General features: G+C 36.1%; 2 protein-coding genes, 1 long non-coding RNA gene and 6 other non-coding genes across 17 annotated transcripts in view; 8 read left to right on the forward strand and 1 right to left on the reverse strand.

Moving 5' to 3' along the window:
- Nucleotides 1–650: 650 nt before the first annotated feature.
- LOC112556111 (nascent polypeptide-associated complex subunit alpha-like) lies at nucleotides 651–8,857 on the forward strand. Its single transcript, XM_025224790.1, has 7 exons — nucleotides 651–730; nucleotides 1,257–1,392; nucleotides 2,161–2,254; nucleotides 2,525–2,655; nucleotides 3,075–3,206; nucleotides 8,383–8,505; nucleotides 8,762–8,857. The coding sequence occupies exons 2-7, from the start codon at nucleotides 1,258–1,260 to the stop codon at nucleotides 8,774–8,776; spliced, it is 630 nt and encodes a 209-aa protein (XP_025080575.1). The 5' UTR covers nucleotides 651–730; nucleotide 1,257; the 3' UTR covers nucleotides 8,777–8,857.
- Nucleotides 2,742–2,833, forward strand: LOC112558421. Its single transcript, XR_003098157.1, has one exon. It is a non-coding gene; the product is annotated as a small nucleolar SNORD12/SNORD106 (small nucleolar RNA).
- On the reverse strand, nucleotides 3,384–8,375 carry LOC112556112. The gene is made up of 2 exons (XR_003097624.1): nucleotides 6,571–8,375; nucleotides 3,384–4,621 (listed from the first exon to the last, which is right to left on the reverse strand). It is a non-coding gene; the product is annotated as an uncharacterized LOC112556112 (long non-coding RNA).
- LOC112558426 lies at nucleotides 4,039–4,129 on the forward strand. Its single transcript, XR_003098162.1, has one exon. It is a non-coding gene; the product is annotated as a small nucleolar SNORD12/SNORD106 (small nucleolar RNA).
- Nucleotides 6,774–6,863, forward strand: LOC112558424. Its single transcript, XR_003098160.1, has one exon. It is a non-coding gene; the product is annotated as a small nucleolar SNORD12/SNORD106 (small nucleolar RNA).
- Nucleotides 7,223–7,313, forward strand: LOC112558422. The gene has a single exon (XR_003098158.1). It is a non-coding gene; the product is annotated as a small nucleolar SNORD12/SNORD106 (small nucleolar RNA).
- Nucleotides 7,667–7,757, forward strand: LOC112558423. Its single transcript, XR_003098159.1, has one exon. It is a non-coding gene; the product is annotated as a small nucleolar SNORD12/SNORD106 (small nucleolar RNA).
- On the forward strand, nucleotides 8,119–8,209 carry LOC112558425. The gene has a single exon (XR_003098161.1). It is a non-coding gene; the product is annotated as a small nucleolar SNORD12/SNORD106 (small nucleolar RNA).
- Nucleotides 8,858–10,666: 1,809 nt separating the features above from the next.
- The window catches only part of LOC112556109 (arf-GAP with GTPase, ANK repeat and PH domain-containing protein 1-like), a 52,724-nt gene continuing 44,053 nt past the window's right edge, over nucleotides 10,667–19,337 (forward strand). For 7 of the 9 annotated variants that reach the window (XM_025224781.1, XM_025224783.1, XM_025224782.1 and 4 more), the window contains exons 1-4: nucleotides 10,981–11,161; nucleotides 12,694–12,752; nucleotides 16,572–16,659; nucleotides 18,000–18,085. In XM_025224781.1, the coding sequence (XP_025080566.1) occupies nucleotides 10,981–11,161; nucleotides 12,694–12,752; nucleotides 16,572–16,659; nucleotides 18,000–18,085 (414 nt within the window). Of the gene's footprint in view, nucleotides 11,162–12,693; nucleotides 12,753–16,571; nucleotides 16,660–17,916; nucleotides 18,086–19,337 lie in introns of those variants that run through there. The other 2 variants (XM_025224780.1, XM_025224789.1) reach the window with 2 other exon arrangements.

Consider the following 19,337-nt stretch of genomic DNA (forward strand, 5'->3'; position numbering starts at 1 on the left):
TCGAGGTCAGCGGCTTGAGACCCAGCTTTTTAAAAGTAGCTGTACTTCAGCCATCTGCATCAAGAGTGCAACAGCCACAGCGGTGTCTGCCAGGTTGGACATTATCTGGTTCAGTAATGGTTTTGATAGCAGAGGATACTGACACCTGCATTCTTTGCGAGCTTCTGTTATAGGCTTCATGCAGATTTGGATAAACAATCTCTCCGACATTGTCACTGAAAAGATAATCCATAATGACTCATATTAGTTATTCAGAATATAATTGATTAAAAAGTTTTTGAAAGCCGAGCAAGCGTGATAAGGATGAAATAGGGTTATATATGAGAGCGTGAATATTATTGCTTCGCATTAATGATCCTCAGGCGAGACTTTAAACTGACCGAATATACGTACGGCTGCGGTCTCATAAGATTATAGTGGAGCTGAACACTTGTCTATGTATTAGTACATTCTATGACATTAAAGTGCATCGCTAAAATCGCCTGACGACGCGTTGAGATATTTTCGTTTAGTTTGCTCATCATTCAACATACATGTAATTAAAAATCACAAAAACATCAGTTAAACAATATTGATAAAAAGCACGCTCGAAAACAAATAATATTACAGTTACTGTATGATATAGGCTGCAGTATTTTTTTTTTCTGCAGGCTTCCAGAGTTCAGTCCCTTGCCGGAAGAAGCCCCGGGAAGAGTCTTTTGCATCATTGTCGATCAAGTAGATCGAACATGTGAGTAGAAAATCGTAGGCATCCGAGCATTTTATGCTACAAATATATAATAATTTTGTAAAATGTTTATATAAAATTGGTTGTATATTTGATATATTTTCATTTTATAGCCGTAATACTTATATGTAGCTAATAATGTTAATATTGGTCTTTGCACTATTGCTCAGCGCTGCATTTTAGTGAGCATACCGATTGAGATTTGATGTGAATTGTGTATAAACTGTGAATTTAAGAGACCTATAAAGGAATACTACAGTTTTTGTAGAGGCATAAAGCACAACGATAGGAATTTTCATAGCCAAGTATTCGTCTACCGATCGCATTTGGACATGAAACTTGAATAGATGATGTCAAGTAAGGCATTCCCAAATAAATGAATTTTTAACAAGTTCACGTTTTTATTTTCAGTTCATTAAAAGTTTCAGATTTGAATAGCTTTGCTTCAGCCTTTACTGGTTGTAAACGTAGATTTTATTTCACCTGAAAACTATATTGTGATCAGATGTCTTAACGTTCTTTATTATAGCATGCCTACTGAGGCAGTAGAAAAGCCGGTTGAAGAAACCAAGCCAGAGGAGTCTGCGTCGTCAGATTCAGATGATGACGACTCTCTGCCAGAGCTGGAAGAGCAAGATGCTGCAGCCTTGCAACAACAGAGCCAGGTATAGCAAGACCTACAAGTACAATGCAAAACAATTCTTTGCATGTCTTTTTTTCTGAAGCCTCAGAATCACTAAATATCTATATTTTAGTAAGGAAATACTCGCTGCTGCACAAGCTGCAATTCAATTGCTAAATATTGTGCTTTCACCAGCAATTCAGAGCATAATATAAGGGTCGCCCTGTCGATTTGACCATGTTGGAACTTAACTAAAAGCCTTCAATAACCGGTTAATTCATGTTATTGGTAAATGTCCAGTGGTCAGATCAACTGGCTCGTTACTAGAAGTCAGCGATAAAGTTAGCAATACTGACATGATTGATAACCAACACCAGTATGATACAGATGTGGCATTTAAAAGGAGATGAGATACCAAATTACTAACTAGCCAGTCAGGCCATTATCATCTGAGCAATGGTCAGGAGCAGTCCTGCCTTTCAAAGCTGCTATTGAGGGTTTTTCATCCATTTGTTTTGATCAATACATACAAAACCGATTTAGGTGTAAAAAAAAAAATCTAGATAAGTAACCTGCTTTGTTTGCTACTTCCATCAGCTTTTGAAATTTTGGTGTGGAACTTTGTTTTGGTTTTTCTCTTGCAGAACTAACATAAGTTAAACCAGGTATTTTTAGTGATGTACCTGCTTCGTTGGGCTTGTGCTTATTAGAGCATATCTCCTATTGCACCAACATTGTGTCCTGTGTAAACCATATTGTCATGTTCCCTCAGTTTGCCACTGGTGTAAATTAGCTTTGTTATTTTACACAGGTGGCAGCTGCTGCTGGGTTATCTGAAGAGCTGGTTTCCAAAGCAAAGCAAAGTCGTAGTGAGAAAAAAGCAAGGAAGGCGATGTCCAAATTAGGTAACCTGATTTTTTTATGGGTTTGTATAGGTGATCACTGGCCTGTTTTACTCTGAAATTTATAGCTGGTTCTATTTCATTTTTGTGTGTATGTTATATATTTCATTCAAGGTAATATAACAGTTACTCTTTTAACACTTAGTCCTTTTTTATTCTAAAATTGATTGTAGAAGTGTTTAATTAATTTATAGTGTTTGGTGCATAGGTTTATAGACGTTAATCCTTGTTTTTAGTTGGAGCTGCTTGTACAACTTTGCTTGCCTCTGGCAGGTCTTAAACCAGTGACTGGGGTAACAAGAGTCACCATCAGAAAATCTAAAAATATTCTTTTTGTCATCAACCGGCCAGACGTTTTCAAGAGTCCTGCCTCTGACACTTATATTGTATTTGGTGAGGCCAAGGTATGCCTGTCCAGAAAATCTTGTGTGATTTTTCATTTGTTGATTCTGTTTGATTGTCATTCCTGAACTGTTTTTCTTGGATTAAGGTTGTGTGCAATGATGACAATTTTTTTCCCCGTCATATCGATAAATGCTGAAAAATCTAATATTTTCAAGCCAGTTTCACTGAGCACACAACCACAGGGAATTATTGGTCTTAGTCCTTTTGTTTTGATTAGGAAGATAATTTTGACGACAGTACAGAAATGTAGACTACACCTTTTTTAACACTACAATTTCATCATATCTACAGTGCTGTTTATTATTCTAGTAACATCTTGCTTCTGCAAACTTTGATTTTTAGAGACTAAAGTAAATGGGGATAACTGTGATAAATTTTTATCACCATGTCTTATGCCAGAACTCTGTTCTATTATTAGATAGAAGATCTGAACCAGCAGGCACAAATGGCAGCTGCTGAAAAGTTCCGCGACAAGCCACCTGCTGGGCCTGGTGACTTGCCTTCTACAGTATCACAACCCATACCAGAGGAATCAGAAGAGGAGGAAGAGGTTTGTTGTGATTTTATTTTTTTTTTAACTGATTTGGTTTGGTGTTCATTTTGTTTTCAGAGAATGTTTATTAAATAGTTTACAAATTTTTTATTTTACAACGGTATGAAGCTTGATTACCCCTTGATGGTATTTTCTTTGTTGTTTGGGGTATTTCTCTGTTGGTTTTTTTTTTTTATAAATTATTTTCATTAACATAAAGATCCCGTAGAAAAGGTGTATCGTCTGATGAATAAGTCGTCTGATTTTTATTCCTGTTTCACTTTAGGTTGTCATATCTTTATCAAAGTAGGATCATGTGCTTTCATAAAACTGTCTTTCAACACACGTTAAGCTAAGAGGATAGACAGCAAGTTCCGTGGCATGAACTGATGAATTATTGTGTCTGTTGTGATGACCATTTTTTCCCCGGCATATCGATAAATGCTGAATGACTTTAGTATCGAGCCAGATTTGTCTGAGCGGACATTCACAGTTCCTTGGTTATAGTTTTGTTAGTTTGGCTTGTTAGAATTTGTTTATTTTAAAGCTTACAATTTTTTTATTTTACAACTGTATAAAGCTTGATTACCCCTTGATGGCATCTTTGTTGTTTGAGGTATTTCTCTGTTGGTTTTTTTTTTTTTTAAATAAATTATTTTCATTAACACGAAGATCTCATAGAAAAGGTGCATCGTCTGATGAATATGACATCTGATTTTTATTCCTGTTTCACTTTAGGTTGTCATTTCTTTAGCAAAGTAGGATCATGTGCTTTCATAAAATTGTCTTTCAACACACCTTAAGCTGACAGGATAGACAGCAAGTTCCGTGGCATGAACTGATGAATTATTGTGTCCGTTGTGATGACCATTCTTTTCCCCGGCATATCGATAAATGCTGAATGACATTAGTCTCAAGCCAGATTTGTCTGAGCGGACATTCACAATTCCTTGGTTATAGTTTTGTTAGTTTGGCTTGTTAGAATTTGTTTATTTTAAAGCTTACAATTTTTTATTTTACAACTGTATAAAGCTTGATTACCCCTTGATGGCATCTTCTTTGTTGTTTGAGGTATTTCTCTGTTGGTTTTTTTTTTAATAAATTATTTTCATTAACATGGAGATCTCATAGAAAAGGTGTATCAGTTGATGAATATGTCATCTGATTTTTATTCCTGTTTCACTTTAGGTTGTCATTTCTTTATCAAAGTAGGATCATGTGCTTTCATAAAATTGTCTTTCAACACATCTTAAGCTAAGAGGATAGACAGCAAGTTCCGTGGCATGAACTGATGAATTATTGTGTCCGTTGTGGTGACCATTTTTTCCCCGGCATATCGATAAATGCTGAATGACTTTAGTCTCGAGCCAGATTTGTCTGAGCGGACATTCATAGTTCTTCTTTGTTGTTTGATGTATTTCTCTATTGGGTTTCTTAAGGTGGGATGCCTATACGGTAAAATGTGATTTTCTGGTGCCATGGTCGTTTTTGAGTTAACACCAGATTTGCGTACTTTGACATATATTAAAACAGATCCTGATGTGTTATTGTTTTAAAATTTGTGTTTTGATGCTTTATAAAATATTTTTTCACACCTACCCCCACAGATTTTGTCTCCAAACCTCGTGCTGATACGAAAATGGCTCTTGTTTGAGCCTTGGTTACGCACAGTTCGATCACGCGAAAGCCGACATGTTTGTATACCGTTTGAACCGGCATTCTCTCCCTAGTTCGCTATACAAGTGAAAGCCAATGGTAACAATAGTTTCTAAGCTATTTTTAACTAAATGAGTCACTCTTTTTTGTATTGTCACTGCTATTGGCTCACACTATAGTTTCCGGTGCAAAATTTGAAACGGCGCGATCCGATTGGGTCTTGACCCTAGCAATGAACACTTCCGTCGACATCAAAATGGCTGACATTTGTCGATTCATTCCAATTCAGTGTGATCGGCGCATAGTTTATTAAATATCGTTGAATTTATGAGTGAGAAAAATAAATCATGCCGTAAGAAACATTCTTTGGAGTTGAAAAAGCGAAATACAGCGACTACACAACGAAATAACACGAGTGTTGGGAAGTAGCACGTGCCGAAATGACATCGCGATGATGTGCAAGTAACGACAGTCCCTGACAATTTAATAAAATTCCGATAGTAACATCTTTTAAATGTGGGGAAAATTAAGATTTTAAAAGGTTTTTATTATAAATTTTGAAACGCAACGATACGGCACACTGTAAATTTTATTTAGCGAGTCCATAAATACTTTTTGTTCCCCGACCCTCCTCCATGCCTCGCTTACTGAGTACATTTGTTGTACGATATAATAACATTTCTGGAGATTTTTGCCCAACCTGTTTTTTGTGGCAGAACGAACTATAAAAGTTTTCTGATGGATATTTCCTGCCCATAACCATTTGATCACGATTACATAGAAATGGAAACTGAACAGTAGCGTCACTATCAGGTAAATCTTGGAAGTTTCAATAAATTTGGCTATGCGGTAAAGAAATATGGTAACCTCATAATAATATTGTGATGATAAACGACAAACCATTAAAATAAATAAGCAAATGTGCATGAACTCTTAAGTAAAATAGTGCTTAATCTAATAAAGACAAGCAGATTATAAGGCTATACCTGAAATCCAGGCACCGAGAAAGCAATAAAAGGAACAAAAAAAAAGCTAATGGTTTCCGAGCTAGAAAGCTGTTAAATTTAAATTATATAGTCCTGGGATACTGGATAGACTTAAATTACATAGTAGGATGCCAATTGTAACATATAAACTCAGTCATATATTTTCAAAAATAATCTGATACAGGATATATTCATTTTCAATCTTTAAACTTGAATTTTTCTGATTTCCGTTTTCGATGCAACGGCTTGAATTAAAAACACCAGATCTCAAGATAGGATCATGCTACAACATTCAAATTTTGCAGTTTTATTTAGAAATGTATAAACTAAAGATTCACAGAAGGGATATCCTGATAGAAACATTAATTTGGCTGATATTGACTTTTGAAAAGATAAAAAAGTACAATTGCCGAGTCGACAGGTGGGTACCATGTTCGACTGGTTATATCTCCTACACCTCTTAAGATAAGAGAAAGTTTCTTCTGTCAAGCTTTAGATTACTGTCTCTAGTTTATAAAAACACTAAAAGTTTTGTTGTATGACATATGGTATTGTGTGTCTTGATTTTTGAAATACTTGTACGTTTTGAATGAAAAACGTTGATTAAAATCAAAATTTTCATTGTAGGTACCCAAAAACATTTTTATGTGCGACATATATGGTATTTCAACACTCTATGGTCTAAAACTTAAAAAAAGATTAAAAACAAATATTTTAGTTCATTGGTATAGGCATCCCACCTTAATTACTTTCATTAACACGAAGGTCTCGTAGAAAAGATGTATCGTCTGATGAATAAGTCATCTGATTTTTATTCCTGTTTCACTTTAGGTTGTCATTTCTTTATCAAAGTAGGATCATGTGCTTTCATAAAACTGTCTTTCAATACACCTTAAGCTGACAGGATAGACAGCAAGTTCCGTGGCATGAACTGATGAATTATTGTGTCCGTTGTGATGACCATTTTTTCCCCGGCATATCGATAAATGCTGAATGACTTTAGTCTCAAGCCAGATTTGTCTGAGCGGACATTCACAGTTCCTTGGTTATAGTTTTGTTAGTTTGGCTTGTTAGAATTTGTTTATTTTAAAGCTTACAATTTTTTATTTTACAACTGTATAAAGCTTGATTACCCCTTGATGGCATCTTCTTTGTTGTTTGAGGTATTTCTCTGTTGGCTTTTTTTTTAATAAATTATTTTCATTAACACGAAGATCTAATAGAAAAGGTGTATCGGTTGATGAATATGTCATCTGATTTTTATTCCTGTTTCACTTTAAGTTGTCATTTCTTTATCAAAGTAGGATCATGTGCTTTCATAAAACTGTCTTTCAACACACCTTAAGCTGACAGGATAGACAGCAAGTTCCGTGGCATGAACTGATGAATTATTGTGTCCGTTGTGATGACCATTTTTTTCCCCGGCATATCGATAAATGCTGAATGACTTTAGTCTCAAGCCAGATTTGTCTGAGCGGACATTCACAGTTCCTTGGTTATAGTTTGGCTTGTTAGAATTTGTTTATTTTAAAGCTTACAATTTTTTATTTTACAACTGTATAAAGCTTGATTACCCCTTGATGGCATCTTCTTTGTTGTTTGAGGTATTTCTCTGTTGGCTTTTTTTTTTTTAATAAATTATTTTCATTAACACGAAGATCTAATAGAAAAGGTGTATCGGTTGATGAATATGTCGTCTGATTTTTATTCCTGTTTCACTTTAAGTTGTCATTTCTTTATCAAAGTAGGATCATGTGCTTTCATAAAACTGTCTTTCAATACACCTTAAGCTGACAGGATAGACAGCAAGTTCCGTGGCATGAACTGATGAATTATTGTGTCCGTTGTGATGACCATTTTTTTCCCCGGCATATCGATAAATGCTGAATGACTTTAGTCTCAAGCCAGATTTGTCTGAGCGGACATTCACAGTTCCTTGGTTATAGTTTTGTTAGTTTGGCTTGTTAGAATTTGTTTATTTTAAAGCTTACAATTTTTTATTTTACAACTGTATAAAGCTTGATTACCCCTTGATGGCATCTTCTTTGTTGTTTGAGGTATTTCTCTGTTGGCTTTTTTTTTTTAATAAATTATTTTCATTAACACGAAGATCTAATAGAAAAGGTGTATCGGTTGATGAATATGTCGTCTGATTTTTATTCCTGTTTCACTTTAAGTTGTCATTTCTTTATCAAAGTAGGATCATGTGCTTTCATAAAACTGTCTTTCAATACACCTTAAGCTGACAGGATAGACAGCATGTTCCGTGGCATGAACTGATGAATTATTGTGTCCGTTGTGATGACCATTTTTTTCCCCGGCATATCGATAAATGCTGAATGACTTTCGTCTCAAGCCAGATTTGTCTGAGCGGATATTCACAGTTCCTTGGTTATAGTTTTGTTAGTTTGGCTTGTTAGAATTTTAATGTGTTTAGTGTAATGCATTTTACTGTGTTAGCAGTCTAAAGTATATGTCTGTTAATAGATCCGTAATTTGATGTCAAAGAAAGTTTTAGCTGGCAGCTTATGTCGATTTGCCTATCTGTGCAGGAGGATGAGACTGGAGTAGAGCAGAAGGACATTGAACTGGTTATGTCACAAGCCAACGTTTCTAAAGCTAAAGCAATCCGTGCCCTCAAGAACAATAATAATGACATCGTCAATGCCATCATGGTACGTGAGCATATTTATATTTTTCTAAACCCTTTTTTGATATGGGTATGGTGTGTGTAAAATGTGAGATGTAGGTGTGAAATTTGTTTCCAGTTGAAGACTTTTGTGTAATATGTAAATCAATGTTAATCTGATAGGTCTTTCAAATTTTCTTTTTGAGATATTTTCTCAGACAGTGCCAAACGTAAGTGAACAAACTGCTTGAGTTGCCAAAAACATTTTGTGTGTGTATATATATATACTTTTTTTGTTGCAGGAACTGACGATGTAAAAAGGATGCGTGTTTTACCTGCTGTCTGTGTCTGCTTGTGTTTTGTGTTAGCTTTGTGATAATAAACATTTATTTACAGTTTGGCTTTTTTCTTCTTCTTTAGAAAGCTGTGGTATGAAATCTCAAAGTATTCGGACATAAAAGCACATGCTGCACAATTAGGTTGTTCCCACAATTTTTTCTGGCTGCTGTGCATGCTTATACCGCATGTTATAAATTTTTCCATCCTTGCATGGATAAAAGTCCCATTCGAAAGCACAGTAGACCGAACGTGGGAACACATCTTGGTGAAAAGATGTCATGTTCCACTACCATTATGTAATATGGTTAACACTAAAGACTTCTCTCTGTGCTAATGTCTGGCTTACTCTCCATTGAACCTCGGCCTCTGGCCTCCCAACTACTGCCCGTTTCACCAATACTGTTCCATTTCATTGGTTCTGTTGCCTTGGTGCACTGCTATGTGTGGTCATTACATGAACCAATAGGTCTTCTTTCACTTGACTTTGAAGATTGTTGGGCTCCAGTAGCACAATCTGGCTGTTTACAGGGCTGGCTGCCATACCAGGATGTAGTTGCTAATTCGGTAACACCAAACCCTTCACCCACCACAAGGCTATGGTGGCAGCTAGAGGACAGTGTTGCTGTCATCTAAAATTCATGGTTAGTGGGGGACAAAAGCGTAGAGGTAGCACCAAGACACTTTTTTTTTTGGGGTAGGAGAGATGAAATTATGCAGAAGTGTTGGGCTGGCTGCTGGCAACAATATTTCAAATCGTAAATGGGTGTACGTTCACAGATGTATTGTCTTCTAGGGCTTAAGATCTATGTGGATGTGCCCGCCCAAGCTCCAATACTTTTGAACTTGAAGATTTATAATGCATAATCTGACAAATGTAACCAACTTTTAATCCAAGTAACCATTAGTCAAATTTTGTGTTGACAGTGTGTTGTGGTAAAGCAGATTGTTCATAATTTGCGTGGGAAGCGAAGTGTGTAAAAGAGCTATTTTTTCAATCCTGATAAAGCGAGTACCCATTAGCACTGGGTGAACAAAGAAATTTTTACCATTACAAAAATCATGTGTCAAGCATATCAACCATGAATACTTAAGGTCTCACCTTTGATGATCCTGCCAGTGCACTGTACACTTCACATTCTTTTGACTGATGACAGCATAATGAAACTAATATCCCACAAGTATAAAACAAGCCATAATCAGCTTTGCATTAAAACTTGGCCACAGTGACAAGCATCTCCAGCAGCATTCCATGATAAGATGTTGCCATATTGAAGATAAAGATGGAACTTTTACTATCCTGGGTCTTTGGATTAAAAGTCCAAAATGCCTCCTACTACAGGGAGGTGGAGATGTAGCATGACAAATGGACATCATCAGAGAAAACTTGGCAGCACTGCATTTTGATCTTGAAGGCTGCCTGATAGCATGGGGCATGTTGACCAAAAAATTAAGTGTGATACAAAAGTTAAATTCTAATAACCTCAAAATGATACTGAACAGAGGTCACGTGGGCTTTTTCCCGCTAAGAACTTCCAAATAAGCGGTCAGTGATAGATCACTATAGATAATATTTTGCCGAATTTTATCGAAAAAGTAAGAGGTTTTAAGGTAGTTTTCCCGTGTAACCATATACGTTATGAAGTCTATTCAAAAGTTGACGCTGGTTTAGCGTTCACGGCTTGCTGTGATTAATAATCTATTTAATTATTAATACCAAAAAAACTTTCAACACCGGCTCCACTACTTAAAATACGATTAGGTTTTCAAAAGTACTGGCTGTTTGTGGACGTTGAAGATACTCAGGAAACTGAGTCTAAGATTCATGAAGCACTCGATGCAAACGCTACACACAGAGAATGCTGTAGCCAATTTAGTGTTAATTGTTCAAAACATGCTGACAACGACGGGAGGGTAAAAAGTGATAGATACGTGTGGCTCAAAGCACTGAACCTGACAACTCGTTGGACACCAACCGCGGTGAGGGGCACATCGAGCAAAAATTAATCAAAGGGAAGCAATCAGCCTTTTCTGTTGCGCATGATCAAGGATCGGTGCGCGCACGCGCAGTGGAGGCTTATCAGATGGCCATTTTGATGAAAGCGAAATAGTGTGTAGAGTTAGTTTCGAGGAAGATGTCTTCTTTAGGGTACGTTTGGTGCTGAAAGGATGACTATAACAAATCATGAAAATGAATGTGCGGAGCCCGATGCAATCGTACTGGAGTAATTCCCTGGCAATTCGTCAGGAGATCCAGCGATTCGAAAGCGTTCATCCCAGTATTTACGCTATTTATGACTTAATAGAAGCGATTCCAGACCCCCTGATTCAGCAGCAGATTCGCGAACATGTTGTATGCATCGAGGGTGAGTCATAATAAAGATAATTCTTAATACCATGTAAATATTATTTCTTCTGTGAATGCGTGCCATCTTTGTTAAAAAATATGTGTTTTAGAACACTGCAAAAGTAGGTGAGGTTGTGATTCCTTGATTGGCACCAGTACCTCGGCTTCCGTTCTGTATAGATTGGTAGCTTGTTTGACGGCTGATGTGTTTCCACGATATGTCGAAGAGTAGATATGTGATCATGAGAGAAATTATAACAGTAGATTTATTTAGTTATTTCTTTGTTCTTGGCTGGAAAGTAGATATTTAGTCTAACTTAGGGTCGAATTACAGAACTCGGAAGAAAACTGCTCCACCTCCCACTAGTTTATCGTTAAAAAGTGGCGATTCCTCAAAAGCTACCTATCACGTGACGTGGTTATGTGATCTGTTTTAATTGACTTGAAGGATAGTTCAATTAGTGACAGCAACTGTGTCTGGCAGAGTTTACATAAGTGTTATTTGGGAAAGGGTTCCACTATTTATGAATTAGTACAGGTTTGTGTGCCCATGAAGTGTGTATTACGAAATAGCAATCCATCCTACACAAATATTTCACAATCTTTCGCTAGTGATATTGAAATAACTATGATTACACAAAACTGCCTTCCTTAAAAAATACATTTGAGTGACCTTATTTTAGAACAGACAGCGAAACCTTTTTCTGATGGTAATATATAATCTTTCCATCTCAAATTAATAGGGATAGAAAGTTTGTAACATTGCTGTTTTCTTGTCTCCAAAAATCTAGACAACTCAGTTTTCATGTACTGTTTAACCATTTTTACAACATTGTCTGGTTCACAGTGCACGTAAACCCTTTGATTGGAGCCTGTTGATTTTTAGATCTTTCTGATTTCTTATTTTACAAGTTAATTTGACACACTGTAAAAGATAATAAAACATATTTGAACTGGATGTTTTCAACTTAGAATTGCCATGTTATACATGGATGTATTCTGGCTAGTTCATTTAAATTAATAGAAACATAAATAGAAAATATTTCATCATCATCATCACTTCTTTTTGTGTCAGTTTCTTGACTCGCATCTAACTATATTATTATCCTATTTTGTATTTTGGTTTTCTGCCATTCTCTAGTATGCACTGATAGGCCAGTCCACTTTTAGATTCTGTCCACCCATTTTCTTGTCTGCCTTTGTGTCTACCTCGCTATATACTGTTCCCAGCAGATCCTGAAGATCTTAAGATGTGCCCATGCTACTTCACAGTTTGTGCCTTTTCATCATAATTAGGAGATCTTTAAAGAGTCCAATTATGTGCCATATTGTTTTTTTTCCTCATTGCTGACATGGTGTTTGTAGGAGATTCATGTGTTAAAGAGTTTCCTTTAGTTTCTAATCCCCATATACTTCTTTAAACTCAGAACATCACGAAGTCACAAAGCATCAGATAAAGTCTTCAGGAACTGTATATCAAATAATTGTTTTCTTAAAATATGTTTGTTTCTTTAGTGTTGAGATCCTAATTCTGTCTTTGGTTTATTTCAGATTCTTTTGTTAATAGTCAAGAATGGACTCTGAGCAGAGCTGTTCCAGACTTGAAGCTGGTATGTAACCATGTTTGTCAATGTCTTTTGACACGCATGCTATATCACAGTATTTTTGACACATTTTAAAATGAGTTATAAAGTTGTATAATTACCTACAAGAATTGATGCACATTTTGTGTAGTACTGATAGAAGCTTAATGGAAGTTGTTAAGTAGTTGATAATGATATATTTTCTTAATTTTATATTAAAATGATGAACGATATGTAAATCTTCCAGAAGATTTTATTTTGGTTATAATTTGAGAATGAGCAATATGAAATTCATCACGTCTTTTTCATTTAATCATAATAGCATCGATAATATTTAATTGGAAGAAACATACCCAGGGCTTCTGCTAAGGCTAAATTCTTTGGGGTCTCAGGGACCCCTTCTTCAGATTTCTAAGGGGTCCCAGGCTAACTCTAAGGGTCCCTTTACAATGTGAAAAAAAACCCCAACAATCAACTACTTTCTTCAACTGCCTTTCACACACAAAGCACTGTAATGTCTAGTCAGAAACGGCGAGATTTCTGTGCCAGGAAGAGTGAGCAAGCTTCTGTGATGAGCTTATGCTCCCTGTGCTTGGGGTGCTCACTTTCTTTCCGTTTCTGAGACGATGATTCTAACCAACGACATCTTGGAAATAGGTTAATGGAACTCTTCCCGGTAAGGGAAAAAACTCAGTGCAAGAGAAGTAACTCTCACCTTGTAGCAGACAACAATAGATTAGGCTACGATGTCAGACACTACAGTCACCGTATTTTGTATCTGTTCTTCGCTCAAATTTGAAGGGGTCTCAGGGGACCCCATTGACGAAAATTGAAGGGGTCCTCCGAACTTTTAATGCGTACTGTACGCAATTTTTTGCGTAAGCAGAAGCCCTGATACCTGTGGCTATTCAGGCATATAATGTATATTATTAAAAACACTCAAAATGAAGAAATGATTACAAGTTTGGATAACCGTGTTGGGTAAGGAGTAAAACAGAAAAAGATTGAAAAAGAGCTTTTGTAAGTTATTTGGGACATTACCTCACTGGGCAATGAACCCGGTGTGCTTTACAAAAAGAGTAAAGCATAAAAGACATAAAATTGAAGAATTTTAATATGATAGCTTTGTGGAATGAAAGGACCATGGATTCCCAGCCTTGTCCATGCAGTCTTGTGCTACTTTTGTGCAATTTAAGATTCCAGACCTGTGGTTCATGATTCCATACGATAAATAATGTTATCAGATGACAACATGAACAATTTATATATATGCATAAAATGTCTAAGTTTATCTTGTTTAAATAATGAAAATGCATGCAAGATAACCATGGTGTCTATTAACACAGCAGTAAAGCACCAAGATATTGAACATCATAGGTCATGGGTCACTGGTCAGATCATTTAAGCTCATGTTGGTGACTATGTAAACACCAACAATAAATCAGATGTCTGTTCTGCATGTCAGTGCACTTGTATTACCGTTTAGGTGATTTTAGTCTTAAAGCAAAACAACTGCACTGTGCAATTTCAGTAGATTATTATTATTTAAATGCTGGTAGATATTAAAAATGAGTTAATGGGATTTTTAAAGGCTACTTTGTGAAAACGATCATTTTCTCTTTTATTCCTGTACTTTATCTGTACCTTGTGTGTGTTTGTTTGAGGGATTAACTTAACAATCATATGTGTTTGGAAGTGCATGAATCCATAACTATTTCATTCATTTTCTTTCTTTACCTCTCAGAGAACACTTACACATTCTTGCGCTCACATATATACATCCTAACACAACGATAAGGCTGTCATAATCTTAGCAATTTAAGTTCAGTGCCTGCATGATTGGAAGTGTTCAAATGAGTTAGATGTACGGACAACATGATCTCACTAAATTAAAAGCTCTAAGACATACTGAAATAGGAAGTAGAAATATGAACTGACTACAACGTAAACCATTCCTACTCTTGAATGGCAGTATTATTTGCCACTAGTTGAAGAATACCCAATGGGACATACCTTAAGTAAGCAGACATTTCTGTTTTTGAAATAAATCTCCCATTGCCTCTTTCTGTTTACAGATTGGGTATAATTTTTTGACTGAAGCTGGAAAATGATACCTTTTATTTAAAGCTTTAAAAAATGTGCATAGAAGTAGATTTTTAAAAACTGTATTTTGCATATGTCTGTTGCATTGTGCATTGTTGAACACATATACAGCCATATAGACGGTTTCTCCACCTCCCCTCAATTTTCTTTCTGCTTTCTATCATTGTATCTGTCTGTGCACCTGTATATTTACAAGCTTACAAGGATGCGTAGAGGCAGGGAGCTTCAGCGGCTTGACTTGAGTGTTGATCACTTCCTGTTCAGTGATGCGTTTTCAGGATGTCAGTGTTTATCCCAAGCTTATCACCCATGATATTGCTGCCAATCCCTTTTCACTGTACTGCTACCAGTGCTTCTCACTCAGACCAAGCTCAGGCAAAATGAACTGAGAGCTTGTCTTACACAAATATTTTGTGTGTGTGTTATACATGTTATGTATAGTATAGAAAATCTACTCTGTTGTAATGTGATATCACATGAAGTTTTACTTTGTGAAGGGAGGAGAATCAAAAGAATTTTTTATATTTTTTTAAATACATTTTGAAGCACAAACCAAGCATCATTTTTAGGTTTTAATATTCAAAAAATAAACACCAGTAAAAGAAAAACAAACTAGCAGGAGACTTGTATTACTATAGAATTGCAACTCTTAATTGCAAAAAGTTTCCGACTTTTGACAAACCCTTTACTAGAGCAAGCGTTTAACTATTTAAAGTGTAGAACAAGTTTTAAAACAGCCAAAAATAACTTAATAGATATGTAAATATAAAAAACATCATTAAAAATACAGTCCATGTCATATCAACCTTCTTGGGAAACCAGAAGTCTAACCATTTTCAGATCTGCAGCAGTGGTACACACCCTGAGGCGAAGCAGCTTCTGTCAAATGGCAGTGAGGATTATTTTTGCTTATCAGCTCAGCATGGCATCCTAGTTTTATCTCTGTTTCCAGAGACATGTTGCCTGGTCAAATTGATGCTGGCTGCATAAATTTCTCTGCCCAAATTCTTTTATAAACCTTCAAGTTTAATAGGAGCTATTCTGGTCTGAATTTTGGACTTAATGTTACTGAGGAACTAAGTTACTTTAAGTGACCGTTAAGAATTAACCATCTTCATCTTATAACAGTCATCTATGTGTCATTACACTATCCTCTTTTTAGAAAATGCAATTTCTTACATTATATATATAACCTGTACTTTTAATTTGTGATTTCAGTGAAATTTTTCTTATTCTACCCTGATTAGTCTTTGGATTGTTTGTGTGAGTTTCACTCTTAGGTGTTCAGCTATGTAGACTGTCTTTAGTAGGTGCTGAGACAGTATTATTCATTTCCTCTTTTTTTATGAGAAGACAGAGTAACTAGAATATTAGACAGCTTATCAGCTTTATCCAGACATGCAGAAATTGCACTTAATATCTGTAGATGTAAAATCTGAATGCAAAATTATTACCTGAATGTGAAAGACTACATTTAAAAAAGGAATTATATCAATAAGAAAAACATGCAAATAAAGAAAAATTGTTAGTCATGACCGTTCTTTGGGCTTTACTATTTATATTTCAGAGACTTTATGTAGTGTAACTTTCTGACTGCTTTTATTGTGATCACCTCATTACACTTTTTGTTGACTAGATTGGTGTTTTGTTTGCTGAACCTGACTAGAAACATGGGAATTTACAAATTACAAAGCTTTATTATTTATATGCCGATGTACAATTTGATGTCCAATGTTGGACCAGGGCATACTGGGAAGTGTTCAGAGTGGCAAGTCAGCGCTCGTCCACCGTTACCTGACTGGCTCCTACATGCAAGAAGAATCTCCCGAAGGTGAGCAGTGGTCAGAATATCTTGTACCTAGATCAAGCCCTTGTATTTACAGATGTTGTATTTGCCAGGTTTAGACACTGAGTGTTTGATTATATAAGTCACTTTGATCTTGTATGGCTAAGGATTAACCCTATTGCTGCTGGACCTAGGTTAGGTGATGTTGATGCTGGACTTTACTGATTGTATGTTGTCTTTAAGATTTCACTATCTAGGCAGTACACATGAAGTGATCGGCAAAATAAAATTTAGCTGCACCAAAAACGTGACAGTTCAACAGACCCCCCCCCCCCCCCCCCAAAAAAAAAAAAATCAAAGAAATGAGAACAAGACAGCAGATCCCACTCTGGCCGCAGCCTGGTAAGATGGCACCACATTGGTCAAAGTTTGTTTGCAGAGCCATATGTCAAAAATGCACAAACAGTCCGTTTTGTTTAAATGACATCACTGTGACCATTGCCCTTCAGCTCCAGTTCTTTTATGACAAGGTCACAGGCTTCAAATACCCAGTTCCCATCAGTTTCCTTTCTATTAGAAGGTTTGCTGTTTTCCCATAGTTGAGAGTTTGGTTCATGGGAATCAGTGCATGTTCACATGCTGGTGGGCCTGCCTGTCCACCCTATGTCTGGGTCCAAACATGCAGTAAGTTCTTTGCAGTTTAGCTTAGGGCCTTGCAAAGTCCAATTTATGTGTGTTGCCAAATGGAGGCACTGCAAAGGACTTGCTTTGGAGAGGCTTGCATTGCTGGCAAGAGAGAGGCTTGCATGCCTTGCTGTCCTTTTTGCAGTACTGTGAACAACAATGCTAGCTAGCTGTGAAGGCTGGGAACAAGATGTGGCAAGCATGACAGCACTTTGCTAACACATTAAATTTGTCACAGGCATTTTATGGGTGGTATAGCTGATTTAAGCACAGGTACATTTCTGTTCATTTTGTGATTGACATGTGGGTGTATTATATGTATACAAGCATTTTAAACAATCATATTTGTGGTACCTGTGAAGTTTATCCTTGACATCAGAATTAATAACTGATGTCGAACTTTGAATATCTAGTGTTAGGTGGGTAAAGAAATGTACATAGAATGTTGGGGAAAAAAGGTATTGCTATCATACATATTGGAGGAACTCTCTAGGTGTCTGGGATTTTTCAAAAGTTGACCTACACCAGCCTGCATATTTTAGGAAGGGATTAGTTGTTATTTACATAAGTTTTAGTTTTATCTGTTATCTTCATCTCTGTGGTTGCCATTTTCAACAGATTGTAAAGGTGTGTAGCTGTTAATGCTCTTAGAAAAACCACATTTGAAGACATGGAACCTCCTTCAAAGAAACATGTTACAGGTGGTCGGTTCAAAAAAGAAGTTATTATTGATGGGCAGAGTTATCTTCTCCTGATCCGCGATGAAGGGGGTGCCCCAGAAATGCAGGTTAGTGTTTTTTGGAGTTTTTCTTTTTTGGGAAATGGGTGGGAAGAATATTTAGAATATTTTTACTTTATAGCTATCAGGTTTTGCTAGTATATGTAAGCATTCCTACTACAAGTTGCTGGGTTTGTTTTTTTTTACAAGCTAATACAGACTTATAAAAGAGAGTGTAAATACACAAGTTGTCTTTTCATTCATTCTTTTTTCTGTTCTTTATAAAAAAGAGCAACGTAACCAGAACTTTCTCTTGTGGTTTATTCATTACATTGTTCAGATTTACTGATGTGCACAGTACAACATTCCAGTTTTCTGAATAAAATAGTGTGTGCATGTGAGGGAGAGGGGAAAAAAAACTAATGAAAGTATGTGTGCATGCATGGTCCAGTCCCTGCAAGACTCCCTATGAATATGTATCTAAAGTCATTTTTCATGCTTAGTGACAAATATCAGTACTGTATGCCTTACTGTTTTTTGTGTTGTTAAAATATTTGTTTATACCTATTGGTAAGTCATTTGTTGACCAGTTCAGTGCAAAATAAAACATCAGTACATTATTAAAGTCCTTTCATTTCTTTAATTACATAATATTTTAAAACTTGGATCACACCACATTGTTTATCATCAAAATAAATATAAGACTTCTACATCTTAAAGTATCAAATGGGGAAATCTGTCTGGCAGCTAATATGGTCCTGGATTTGTACACTTTTATCCAGTGCTCTAATATTTATAGTATTTAAATGGTTGTCTACCATCTCTTTTTATTCCATTTCTTTTAAATGTAATTTTTAATAAGCGTGTAATTTTAAATAAGCTTTATTCAGAGGAAGATTTCTCATTGCTAGAATTTATGACCAGACTTGATATTTGGAAAATTTATTTTGCTTGAGCTATGATTCAAGAATGGGCAGATACTCAGCACATGACATACTTCTACCAATTTATGGAAAGTGTGAAATGAAGGGCATGAAAGTTTTGCATTTGATGATAAGCCTTTCATATAAGCCACAGCAGACTTACCATGATCTTAGAAGTAGTTTCTTGAACCCCAGAAACTCATCATAGCAGGCATTAACTGTCAGCCATCATTCATCGAGTGTATGTTATCCATGCCCTCCCAACATAATTTTGGTTCCAGAGAGCAGGCCAACTTGGTTTCTGCTAAACTTTTCTTAAGTTTGTCTGACTACTTAAATGACACAAGTTGGGCTCTAAAAACACAGGTACAGGATGGGAAAGTGACATGCAGAATATG

This window comes from Pomacea canaliculata, linkage group LG2, assembly GCF_003073045.1.
Source record: "Pomacea canaliculata isolate SZHN2017 linkage group LG2, ASM307304v1, whole genome shotgun sequence".
NCBI lineage: Eukaryota > Metazoa > Mollusca > Gastropoda > Architaenioglossa > Ampullariidae > Pomacea > Pomacea canaliculata.